Here is a 12,870-nt window from a genome sequence, read left to right as displayed (position 1 = left end):
ATTAGTGCTGGTGATTTAACTGTAATTCACATTTGACCTGAGAGATGTTAAAATGTGGAAAAAAAAAAATGTGTATCTTGGAATTGATGCAATACAGTAGTATGTTCCAGTTCTTGCAACTGTCAATATTTAGACAAAAAAATTATAGGCTGAGTGATCAATAGTTGGGTGAGTTTTATGACAGTATAACTGTAGATAGGCAAGTTCATTTAATTTCTAGTCACTATTTAAATGAATTGTACATAAAGCTAGTGTTGTCGTCTTTCATCCTGGTCTCCCTACACTTCTCTCCTCTTTTGTCTTCCTCTGAGGTACAGGTGTCCTCTGACACTTTTCTGTATGCCAGTGGGGGGGTTTGGTAAGGGTAAAACAGTGCTGCTTCTTGATCAGAAATTTCTTTTAATCTTATGCTAGAAAAGGAAATAAGAATTTATTTTAAAATAATTATTGCTCAAAATAATTGCTCAAAATGTTTAAGGCTGTTGAAACAGCAATATTTTGTTTATAGTTTGTTAAATGTGTGAATTTGATTTACCTTTATTCCTTATATTTCTAAGACATATAACATTAAAAATGGCAAATAATAGAGAAAACACTTATTTGTTTTCAAAGAAGGAAGTTTTATGTAAGACTCTGTTATTCCTTTTTTCTATCCACTAGAGCTTAGGAAAATTATAGGATTGACAACTCTGGAGAGAAGCCCATGCTGCTGATGGTGTTTTCAAGGCATTAGATGAAGTCTTGACACCTTGCTGGTATTTCCAGCTATTTGTCCTTACACTGTGCACAGGGTTTTCTGGAGCCCATCTTCTGACCAGGAGATGGAAATTGCAGGAGAACAGGAGCACCCTAAATGGTACTTTTTAAAAAAAAGGATGCACTGTAATTCTTATTATGTGAGGGTATTTATCTACAAATAAATAGTTTTTAAATTATTTGCAATGTTAGAAGGTTAGAAATTACTAAGGACAATTCCTCCATTTTTTTAATTTACTTATTTTTGATAAAATATCAGAATAAAAAAAGCTACACTTGGCCAAAAGGTTGAGAAGCAATAAAAATAATGTTTTTTTCTTTTCTTTCACTGATATCTTCTGTTGCTGTTTATCTGTGGCATTTTTAAAATAATTCACTTAACAATATAAAAAGCAAATTTTTAAAAAAAATTGTGTGTAAAACAGATCCATGCAAATCCAAAGTTAAATTATTTCAGGGCATTTGAAGCCTGTTGGCTATGACTTCAGCCTATACTCAACCTGAGCAGGCGAAATCACATGGGCGCGTTTGTGATGCAGTTTCTGATGAATGGCACCTGTCACAAAGAAAGTCCAAGCTTTCTTTGACAATGCTGCACTATGTCGCAGAGCATGCAGGGATGCTTTTGGCAAGAGAATCCAAGAAGCTTTGCCGGTTGTAAGGAGACCATCTCTGTGAAATGAAATGATCTCTGTTCCCAAAGGTGAACATATTCTGTTCAAATATCAAGCTTTAATAATTTCTTCAAATACCTGAATATTAGTAATCGCTCAAAAGTAGTTCCAGCTTAAATTGTATTAGCCTGGCTTAATTCTCCCAGGTACTCCTAAACTTTCTTTTAAAATGGTTTGGGGCTGAGCGTGGTGTAATTCCAGCACTTGGGGAGGCCGAGGCGGAAGGATCGCTTGAGGCCAGGAATTCATGACCAGCCTGGGCAACATCACAAGACCCATCTCTATAAAAAATACAAACCTAGCCAGGCGTGGTAGCGTGCACCTGTAGTCTCAGCTACTGCGGATGCTGAGCCAGGAGGATCACTTGAGCTTAGGTGTTGGAGTTTGCAGAGAGCTATGATCATGCCACTGCACTCCAGCCTGGGAGACAGAGTTAAGACTCTGTCTCAAAAAAATAGTTTGGGGTTAAAAAATGAAGACACTATAGAGATTAATTAAGATTGCTATCCTCTTTTCTACCATGACCACGCTCTAGTTCTCACTTGGAGGTAGGAGTGAGGAGCTATAGCTATACATCTGAATGTAAAACGGGAAGGACGTCTTTTGGTACCAAAGAAATCATTCTCTATGGAGCGTGGTCTGAGAAGCTTCCCATGAGTTGCTTATCTGAGAAATCATTTGATCGGGTTCCAGCATGACAATATGAACAAGCCCAAGTGGTGTTGTGTTTTTATTATTGTGTATCAAAACTTCGTGATGATGATGTTTTACCCACAATTACATTAAACTATGGAGAACTTTTGAATATTTCAAGGAGTTGAAGGACAGAAGATCATTTTGTTCTGGGTAGTACAAACTGATCCCACAAAATTCTGGGCTGCTTGAGAGAAGGAGCTTGCTTACTTTCTCTTGTATTCCCCTGTAGCGCGGTGCAGGGAACTGGGCACAGAGTACGCATTTACAAACTTGGGAGTGGCTGATGCATAGCTAACTTCTACTTAAAAACATTTTAATTCAGTCAGTTATTAATTTTTTCAATATTTTTCTCAGTTGAAGGAAATCTAAATACAGTAACTATCTTACCAGTTTAGTGGTTCTTTTGTTCAGTACTCTGTTTAGTGGCAAATGAGATGTTTTGTTCACAATACTGAGAAACTTTTCTAGATAACAAATTCTTCAAGCAAGAATAGAAATGTGGCCTAATTTAGACTATGAAGATATATCAAAATACGTTTATTCATGTGGCCCCCAAGAAGGAAAGTTATAAACAAGGGCAAAAGCAGGTTTTATAAACATATGATGTCAAAAGATCCTATCTTTCTCTTAAAGTAAGAAATGATTGGGCCGGGCATGGTGGCTCACGCCTGTAATCCTACCTAGTCTCTGGGAGGCCGAGGCGGGCGGATTGTTTGAGCTCAGGAGTTCGAGACCAGCCTGAGCAAGAGCGAGACCCCGTCTCTACTAAAAATAGAAAGAAATTAATCGGACAACTAAAAATATATAGAAAAAACTAGCCGGGCATGGTGGCGCATGCCTGTAGTCCCAGCTACTCGGGAGGCTGAGGCAGGAGGATCGCTTGAGCCCAGGAGTTTGAGGTTGCTGTGAGCTAGGCTGACGCCACGGCACTCTAGCCCAGGCAACATAGTGAGACTCTGTCTCAAAAAAAAAAAAAAAAAAAAAAAAAAGGTTATTGAGACATTATTTCTTATTCAGGTTTGTTTATCTGTAAAGCCAGTAACAATCTTAAATTATCTCTCTTTAAAAGGATGAAAGTAAATGCTTCAGTTGCCTGAACAACTATGTCTGGGGCATTCATTGCTTGTATAACTCTTTTGTAATTTAACCTTATAAAATCTTTTAAATCACATGAAAACATATAAACAAATTCTATCTGATTAATGTTAATCTCACAAGGCCCAGTTTTAAAACTGGAAAGCCAATTAGTCATGCCCTCTTATTCTGTAGTAGATACATAATAAATGCAGTGCAACATTTTTCCATCTAAGTTTTGGGGTACCATTCCAACACCCATGTTACACTTTTGCCTAGTTTATACCACAGGCCTTCATTTTATTTTAAATAGCAAATGAAGAATTAGACAGGTACTTGAACACTCTTGCATAGTTGTTGAAACTTCTTTTTTAACGGTTTTGTGCATGTAGGGGAGATATTTTAAAAGAAAAAATTGTATCTGGGATAACTGGAAACCTTTGCCTATAGTCATGGAATTCTGGGAGTTTGGTCCATTCATTATAAGTTGAGGGAGGATGCCCTCAGAAAACATTAGTTCAGCTTACTCTGAAGAATGGACTAGATAGGGGGTAATTTTCACTAGCATTAACCTTTAGAGAAAAGCATAGTTGTGAAATCATTTTTGGAATTAAACAAAACACGCTGTTTACGTGTATGCACCAAGTGATGGAGTCACTGATTTTGTGATTTCTAGAGATGTTTGATTTCTGTGTTGAGACTTTGAGCCTGCTGTTTGAATATCTGCTGTACTTTCCCTTCTATTTCCGAGCATCGGCACCCACATCCGTGGTGTACACCCCAGTTTCAGACTGCCTGAGACTGGATCCATCATCTCATCTCTAAGCCCTTAACAGCAAGTGCTTGGTTCTACTCTCTGGACTTGCTTCTCAGTGGCATAGGACATGATAAACACATGAAAATATCAACAACAAAAGGGAATTAAATTGTCTTTAGCAAATTTTTTGGCACAAGATTGGTAGCCATACTTGGAAGAGTGTGAAAGATATTATGTAGCAACAATTCGGAATAATAATTTAGTGTCTTCACAAATATTGCAAGTCTTGTAATTATTCAAAATCACTCTTACATCACCATTATAATAATGAACACTTTCATGGTACTTCTATGTGCTTGGTCCAATCCTCAGTACTTTATATAGACTAATGCACAGAAACTGAGTGCATCTTGTTACAGAAAAAGGAAAACAACACTGAGCAGTTATGTCCAAGATTACATAACCAGTAAGTGGTGGTGTTGGGATGCAAGCCCAGGACACAAACTAGGGACTCTTCTTAATAATTATGGTTGCATGGAAGAGCTCTTGGAATTTCCATCATAAAAATATAATTTAAATCACCCTACTTATGAGCCATTGCCTGTTAGAACAACTTCGGTACAGAAGAACTACAACTGTTAACCAATAACAAGTGGCATCACAATGATTACTCTTGGTTGAAAACGAGCATTAGCAGATTGCAAATATGGGCTGATAATGAATGTGCAAGACTCTGAAATAATTTAAAATTTGGTAGTTATATTTTTCCACCTGATTTAAACCACTAGAAAAATGTCATGTTAATTAAGTAATTTTACAATGGGTTAAAGTTAACCCACATTTTTCTAGAAAATGAAATCTTAATTGTCCCTTACAGATGATTCTTCAATCAACCCCACATTCACATATTAATAATCTGCTAACACTTGAGCTACTCATCCATTCCCACGGTGGGGCAAACGTCCTGGATAAGCCTGACATGTCCATGTCTCCCTCAGGCGTTAGGCTCTTTTAACCATATCCAGGAAGGAGAGATAAAAATATGTATGTAGTATTGAGGAAATTAGATATGCATTAGGAATATTCATTAAGAATAGCATATAATAACTTGTTAAATGATTTGTTTTCTTTCTTTAAAAAAGAGAATTTTCTTTTATAATTCAAAATATTATGTAGAACTTTAAAAATTAAAGCTAATATAATACCAGATATAAAACTTCATTGTCCTAAAATGGAATAGACTTATTGCTGTTTCCCAAAGAGAATTCAAGATGTTTCCCAGGCACCACCCATCCTATCAGAGTTGAAGTCTAAGGTATCTTCGTAAATCCTGAAGGAGGACAGGATATTCATCTCTTCAGGTTATAGCCAATAATCATCCCATTGTTTGCTTTTCAAGCAAGTTAGTAGTAAAGCTTATCATTTTTTTTTCAGCTAGTTGTAAAATATACTTCTTAAGATTCTTTACTAAATTATTTCTTAGCTGGACCCTAAAACCACAGTACAGTTTTAGGACAAGACAATAGGCAAATTATTCCATTGGTAAACAGTATAAGTTCCTTCTGCAAACATTTTATTATTGGCTCTGAAATATACACAGAAAAAGCTAGAAGTTTAAGAGCACCTAAGATAAAAGTGAAAAGAAAAGTTACTTTCTAGTAGTAACTTAATTTTCCTAGTTATTTTGAGCCCACATTCGAATCTTGGACCGTACAGGGGTATGTGGGGATACGCAGACAGCGCTGCTTCTCATTTCGTTCTCTACATGTGCCATCCCCTGAGGTAACCAAGGCAACAGGTCACACACAGGTGGAGACTTGGAGTGCAGAGCTTGCAGTTAGCGGCCACAAATAACTTCTTTTGTGAGCTACCAAGAAGGGTATTAGGAGAGATGGGATTACGGTCTCGCAGGTTTGGTGACTGGGGTGAGCCCTTGGGGCCCGGGTGGACACTGAGGCGCTGACACAAATAGACCCACATATACACGATGCACATCAGACCCCAGTGACATTCATTTCCAAGCTGTTAGGTTACCGAGGAGGGAGCCTTACCCGGGCCTTCTGCTCCATCTCTAGCATTAATCTTTCATGTTGCTCAGCTATGGCCAGTGTCGCGGAATGGACCTTCTGATAGATCATTTCTCCTTCCCTTGTTTGAAAAGTGAATAGTCCTTCTCCTGTGTCACACATTCTGTGAGAACAGAGATAGGGAAAGAGATGGGTCTTCATGCGTAACAGTTTTCCACGTCCAAGACGCCCTCGCCCTTGTGTTACGTCCTCCTGAACTTTCATGGGAGTTAGTGAAGCAGATTCCTCCTTGACCAAAGCAACCAAAAATCGCTTCTTTAAATAGTACAGGAGAACAGAACTAAGGGTGAAAACTCATGTATATTTGGATCTTTAAAGATGAAGTGTTCACGACAGTGTAAAGGAACAGGTAGAAAGTGATTTAGGTAATGGCAGTGCATGCCTGAACGATATTTAAAGAATAAAAGCCAATCGTTATTTTCTTTAAGGATTTTCAAGTGTGTGATATAATATAGCACTATCGGCTATGAGTTGACAGTTCCTGAATTTAAAGAACTTAAGAAAAATCTGCATTTTTTTCCTCAATGGAACCAAGGAGAAGACCATACATTTTTTAATACATTTTTATTTTTATACACTTTTTAGTTTATGGATTTGCATACATGGGCTGAATCTTTTATTTAAACTGAGTAATTCTTAAGTAAATCGTGGTATAGCCTAGGGTACAACATAGTATAAAGGAGACTCAATTTGAAGATGAGAATATTTGGTTTGAACGTTGTCTCTGCTACTTACCAGCAGTGGGACCTTGGGCAAGTTATTCAACTTACCCACTTTCTACACCTCTAAAAAAGAAATAATAATAGGACCCATCTCATAAGATTCTTACAAAGGTTAAAAGAGTTGACACAAAAAATATTTATAGCACTGCTTAGCACATATTAAGTGCTTCACAAATATTAGCTATTACTAATTTCATTATACAGAAAATTTTTAACTAATCTAAATATCTACCATAAAGAAATGGCTGGACTAATTATAGTATTTTTATTTGCTATTGTGATACAGACTATTATGCTATTATGGTACAGTCTTGTGGACAGGACATTATGCAGCTATTACTGTCATTTCTGAGAGCCTATAATAACATTAAAATTCTTATGTAAATGCAGAAAAAAATCAGAATACAAATTCTTTTTCAATTATCTAATTATAATTACCTTTTTAAATCATAATTTTTCATTGGAAAATACTCACTGACAAGTTGTCAGTAGGATTATAGGTATGTTTTATTAACAAAAATAATACTGAAATGAAAAAATATTTTGAAGATAATTGAAGGACTTCAAAAAGACCCACCCAATGTCAATATGATGTTAAGACTCAGATATTGGATATTAACTGGATGCCTGTGCTGTTGGTTTTCAGGTTATAACATCAAAATATTATGAGGACAAACCATTTCTTCAAGCACCAAAAAGATCTTAGATTCTTGTCTATGATTCTCCAAGGAATTTTTAGTAGAAAAGAAATGTCTCAAGAGGCCTTAGACATTACAGAGGCTGCAATGGTGATCCCTTAGGGCCTCATAGAGCCAGCACTTAGCTTCTCTGGAAGAGATCTTAATAAAATCCACACAGCGTGAAATGGAAAGTCTAGGGCAAAAAATGAAGAGTTTTCACAAAGTGAAACAAATGAGCTTTCTTTGTCGATTCAGAGGAGTAAGGAAATCCAACAGCAGCAGCAGGAAAACCATTGATAAGTAGTGGGTGCATCTTGTTTGAAGTTGGGTTTTGTTCACTGTCATCTGAAAAACACTGCTTTTTAGCCTTTGGAAATGAGATAATGAAGACACAAATTGTTATTTCATATTCAGTCATTGAGATGTGAATTTCTAATTCCTGTCCATTTTGGGGGACTTAACTCTGCCCAGTAGGGGAGTTTGAATGCTTACAGGAGGGTTTTTTTTTCAGTCTCTGAAATAAATAAAAACTACCATAAACTTCATCCTTTGATCAACAAATAAGTCACTTAAAATATTAACATAAAAAGTAAAGAAACTTTAAGTAGAAGATGCTCTTTCTTCAATGACTGTACTTAAGCCAAGCTGAAGGTCATGTTCATGACTTTTGTCAGCCTTGTTGGAATAGCTTAGGTTTTCCTGGCTATTGTTTCAAATGTGGTCTTGGGGGGAACAGATACAGAGACCTTTTCATATCTGTCTAAACAGTTTTGTGGTAGCAAGCCTATACCAGAGGAGAAACGTGAAATAATTTAGATGCCTTTTGACTTGGTCCTCAAGGCATGGTCCCTAGACCAGCAGCATCTGTCTTGCTGGAAACATGTCCTGACTACCGAGTCTGAATCTGCATTTTAGCAAGTCCCCGCGTGATTCATGTGCACATTATAGTTTCAGACTCGCTGGCCTACAGACTCTTCCCACAGGTCAACATTTCAGTGAAGAGGAGCAGAAGATGACACGTGAGATACAAATGAGGACATATTAGAAGCCGTATTTGTACAGCTCCTTCAAATACGGAGGAGCTGTATATATAAAACTGTGATATATAAAACTGAAGGTTAGAAAGGAAGAAATATGACAAAAAGAGCAAACAACTCCAAAGAATTCTGTCCTTAATTTGGGAAAAGCAAAAACAAGGTGTTAGTTACACTTGAATCCCCTAACTCTGGGGCCACCAACATACACATTCCTCAATTGCATTCATTTTGTGAAAAAGTGAAAACATAACTGATGTTTGTTTGTCCTGACTCCAAACTAGAATCCTATTGATATCTGTAGACAATTACAAATGGTTTTGCTCTTCATATGAAACTTATTGGTACAAAGTTAATATTTTTCTTATCTAAAATAAAATGATGAAAAATAGAATTCTTCCAGCTCTGAGGAATAGTCTAGGGCCTCATAAAAATTCTAAGATGTCAGTAAATAGGACTGACATACTTATTTTCAGGGTATTTTTTTTTTGACATTGTGATATAGGGAAATTATAACAGTATAAGACTCAAAATACTAGGACACAAATTTCAACCATTGTGGCACGGGCTGCTGTAAAAATTTATCACGTATTTTTCAAGTAGGTACTATAAGCCAGGCACTGTCTTGGGCTTGGGGATGAACATGAGGGAAAACTATACAAGGCCCATTGCCTCTGAGGCTTTTCAAGTAGTGGGGAAGAAAAGCACTGATCAAAGAATCACACATTAGCATAGTATGTGCTGCTGGGGAGAAGCAAAGGGCCATGAAGAAGGCAACGTGGGATTGACCTCAATGAGTTCTTTTACCTATTGACTCCTCATCTATACGATGGGACAAGGTTTTTGTCACAGGTTTTTTTTTAATTAAATGAAGTAATGTACGTGATAGTGGTCAGGGAAGGATTAACTTAGCAGGTCTGTGTTATTCAAACCCTGCACATTCCAAAGAATCCTGTTTTCAGGATGGATCCTTTCCTGGTTTCTGGGATATAACCTCTGAGCTTTTGGAATAATGTGCCTATTTCTGTAAGTCGTAGGCCTTGGGCCATGCTGTACCAGTGTGACCAGATCAATCTATTCCAACAATGTGACTGAGGATGAATGCCTGTTTTTACTCTGATGGAGGCTGCAGTCTTAAACAGCTGAGGTCAGTCGTGGGGGTGCTGCGTGCCTACATGACTGACTCCCAATAAAAACCCTGGAAACCAAGGCTCAGGGGAGCTTCCCTGGCTGACTGCACTTCACATGTTGTCACACATCACTGCGGGGAGAATTTAGTGTGTCCTCACGCAGCACCACTGGGCGGGGGCGCGGCTGGAAGCTTTGCCTGGTCTTCATCTCTTGTGCCTTTTCCCTTTGATGATTTTTAATCCTTATCTCTTGCTGCAGTAAACCACGCTGTGAGTATAACATCTTTTCTTAGTCGTATGAGTTTTTTAGAGAGTCACTGATCCAGAGACTGGTCTTGGGAACCCCTTCCTCTGAGACAGCCAGCATGTGGTAGGTTGTCAATATGTTTAAATACAGCAGGAACCAAAAAAAATCCTGTCTTCTCTCTAAATGGCTGTTTTACATTCTTCTAGGGAATCTAGGAGAGTATCCTCTCTTTCTTTGTCCTACCTCACCACTCATATCCAGAATTACTTGCAATAACAGTAGTGTTAGTCTTGTCTCTGCTGTGTTCTAATAAATAACAGAGAGCTGGAAATCGTGGTGATGTATGATTCATAGGAATCTGAACTCCAAGTGAGGAACCCCACTATTCCTGGTTCCCACAGTTTCTTCCAGGGGAGAAACAGCTCTAGCATACAGTGCCCTGGAGGAATGTTTCTGGAGAAAATCCCTAGTATGTTACTATTAGCCCATACCCTCCTTTTTCTGCCTATAAATCTGTATGAAACTTGCCTCTCTAAGGAGTGACTTCACAATGACAGTCTCTCTTCCAAACGACACACACAATAAATTTACCAAGTCGAAAATTATGGAGACACTTTACTTTTAAAAAGCATAGATACTTTAAAAAAAGTCTTTGTAGGTCTCTAGATGAAATTTTGCTGCAGATGAATTAGTTGACCTCTGCCAATTTTGTCCACCTTCACAGCTGTATAATTTCATTCTGATGCTATGTTTTGCAATATTGTGTACATATTTAATAACCAAATATTTATCCTCCATGCACACAGAAATTTTAAACTCTCAGCAATGGAGTGAGCAAGAGCATGTTCCTGAAAACCCGGTGGTGTTTCTATTCAGTATTTAAAATTTAATGTTTAATTATAGAAAGTAATGAAATTCTTCAAAGCACAGCTTTTCTGTAGAGCAGTTAAAACCAATTAACATTTTAATTCTGTTAACGGTTTAATCTTTATTGTCATTTAACGATGCTAGCATTTTACTTTTTTTAGCTGCTATGAAAAGATTGGTTACTCTGGTGAGTCAGACTTTGATCTGTGCTGAGAAACTCTGGGAAAAATGGACAGACTAAAGCAATGGTATAGAAAGTCAAGAAATAGACCCAATTCATAGAGTTAAATATGTAATCAAAGTAGAATCTCAAATCAGCGAGGGAAATCTGGACTCTTCAATAAACCATGTTGGCTGCTAGCCATTTGGAAACAAATATTTGAATCCATATCTCCAACTCCACTGATAAAAATTCCAGACAAAACAAATGAAAAAAAAAGTGCTAGAAAAAATTATCAAAAAATTTCTATGTAAACTCAGAATGGAGAAGGGATTTTAAGCTAGGATTCACATCAAAAAGTGCCCCCCAAAAGTTGGATGAATCTACCTGTGAAAATATTTAAAAAAGAAAGAAATCTGAGCCAAGATGGTGGATGAGAAAAGCCACCAGTCAGTGTCTCTGCAAAAAAGACAAACTTTAGAAGAAAGAGAAAAGAATTAACTAGCAGAGAAACATAGATTGGGTGAGGGTCCGAAGGAAGGTTGCCTGAAACTACAGGAGACTCCACGGGAAGATGTTGCAGAGGAGAACTGGAAGGAGAAAGGTCCCTGAGAGGCTTGGAGACCAGCGACAAGGGTAGGTGGAGCAGATAACTTTCCCATCTCTTGCATCTTGGACTATTGGTGGGCTCCTGAGCAGTTGGAGAGACCTGCTGATACCAGCCCAGAGACGGCTGCCGCCAGTGAGCAGTGGCCTCTTGTGGACATGGCACTGAGCTCCCAGCTCCCTCGGGGCACCTCCCCTCGCACAGACCCGAGCCTATCGGCAGACGCCATGTTACGCCATTCTCTCCTTCTCCTTCTCTACCCGTGGGTTCCCAGAGAGACAATTTAGCCATCACATGGAAGCATCTCCAAGGAACAGAGCTTTCCTTTTGGGGCCCTACAGCAGACTGAGGGATACTCAGACTGCGAGGTCCCTACCTGCCAGCCCTTCCAGGTGCTGCTTGCCTGGGGACTCCAGGAGAGTGGGGCAAATCTCAAGGTGGAGGGAAATAGATCCAGCTTGGGTATCCTGTAGGTGATTCAAGACCAGCACCCCTCCCCCTGGCAGGGTCAGGGATTGATCTCCAGGGCCCAGGGGACAGGCTGGCAGAACAGACCCTGTACACCCAGGTCATGATCGCACTGCCCCAGGACACAGAAGGGAGATCTGTGAAAGAGCCTACTGAGGAGTGTGTGCCTTCAGGGGCAGATAAGCCTGCCTGAGCGGCAACCCTCCTCTCAAAAGAGGGCTGTGCACCCTACTCAGGCTGTGACCCTGGGTAGGGAACCTCCTGGCCCATGCCACAGCCAGGGGAGATCCATCAGCCTGAGGTCCCGCTTGCAGGCAGAGGCCTGAGAGAGGGAGGGTGGAGGGGAGCGAGACCTGCTCCAGAGTGCGGGTTTTGGACAGCCCTACCCCCCCAAGCCCAGACTTTCAGCTGAGTGGAGGCATTTCAGCCCCTCCTAGCAGCTTTGCATGGAAGCAAAGAACAGACCTTTGACCCCTGCTAACAGCAGTTGTGGAGGCTGAGGGAAGGCTTACCCAACGCAGCCCCACCCAGACTCACTCCTGGTCCTGCCCCACTAAGGTGGAGAATAAGGACACACCTGGAAGTCCCAGGGCCCCACCCACCACCCGAGGCAAAAGAGGGCCTCTCTAGAGGAATAAGAGCTAGCTACAGGACCCAAAAACAGCACCGCAGCTCGCTCCTCCCAGCAAGTGCCGCCTACTGACAGGGAGGTGATCCTGCACACCCTTTTGCTGCATCTACTGATTCAATCATAAAGGGTGTGGTCGATTCTCACCGACAAACACCACCTACTGGCTCAGAGACTAAACAGGCCGTGCCATTATCCAAACGAAAATTTAAAGGCAAGAAGGAACAACTGATCCAGATGGGAAGGAACCAGCGAAAGAACTCTGGAAGTATGAAGAATCAAA

At 39.5% G+C, this 12,870-nt stretch overlaps 1 protein-coding gene across 1 annotated transcript in view; it reads right to left on the bottom strand.

Annotated features, from left to right (window-relative positions):
* Positions 1-12,870, bottom strand: part of DOK6 (docking protein 6) — a 557,474-nt gene that overhangs the window by 159,710 nt on the left and 384,894 nt on the right. The window contains exon 6 of the mRNA XM_012657584.1: positions 6,009-6,147. Within this exon, the coding sequence (XP_012513038.1) occupies positions 6,009-6,147 (139 nt within the window). The remainder of the gene's footprint in view (positions 1-6,008; positions 6,148-12,870) is intronic.

The sequence above is a fragment of the Propithecus coquereli genome, unplaced genomic scaffold (genome assembly GCF_000956105.1).
Source record: "Propithecus coquereli isolate 6110/MARCELLA unplaced genomic scaffold, Pcoq_1.0 Scaffold55, whole genome shotgun sequence".
NCBI lineage: Eukaryota > Metazoa > Chordata > Mammalia > Primates > Indriidae > Propithecus > Propithecus coquereli.
The sequence above is the reverse complement of the archived record's forward strand: the minus strand, read 5'-3'. Positions and strand labels throughout refer to the sequence as shown.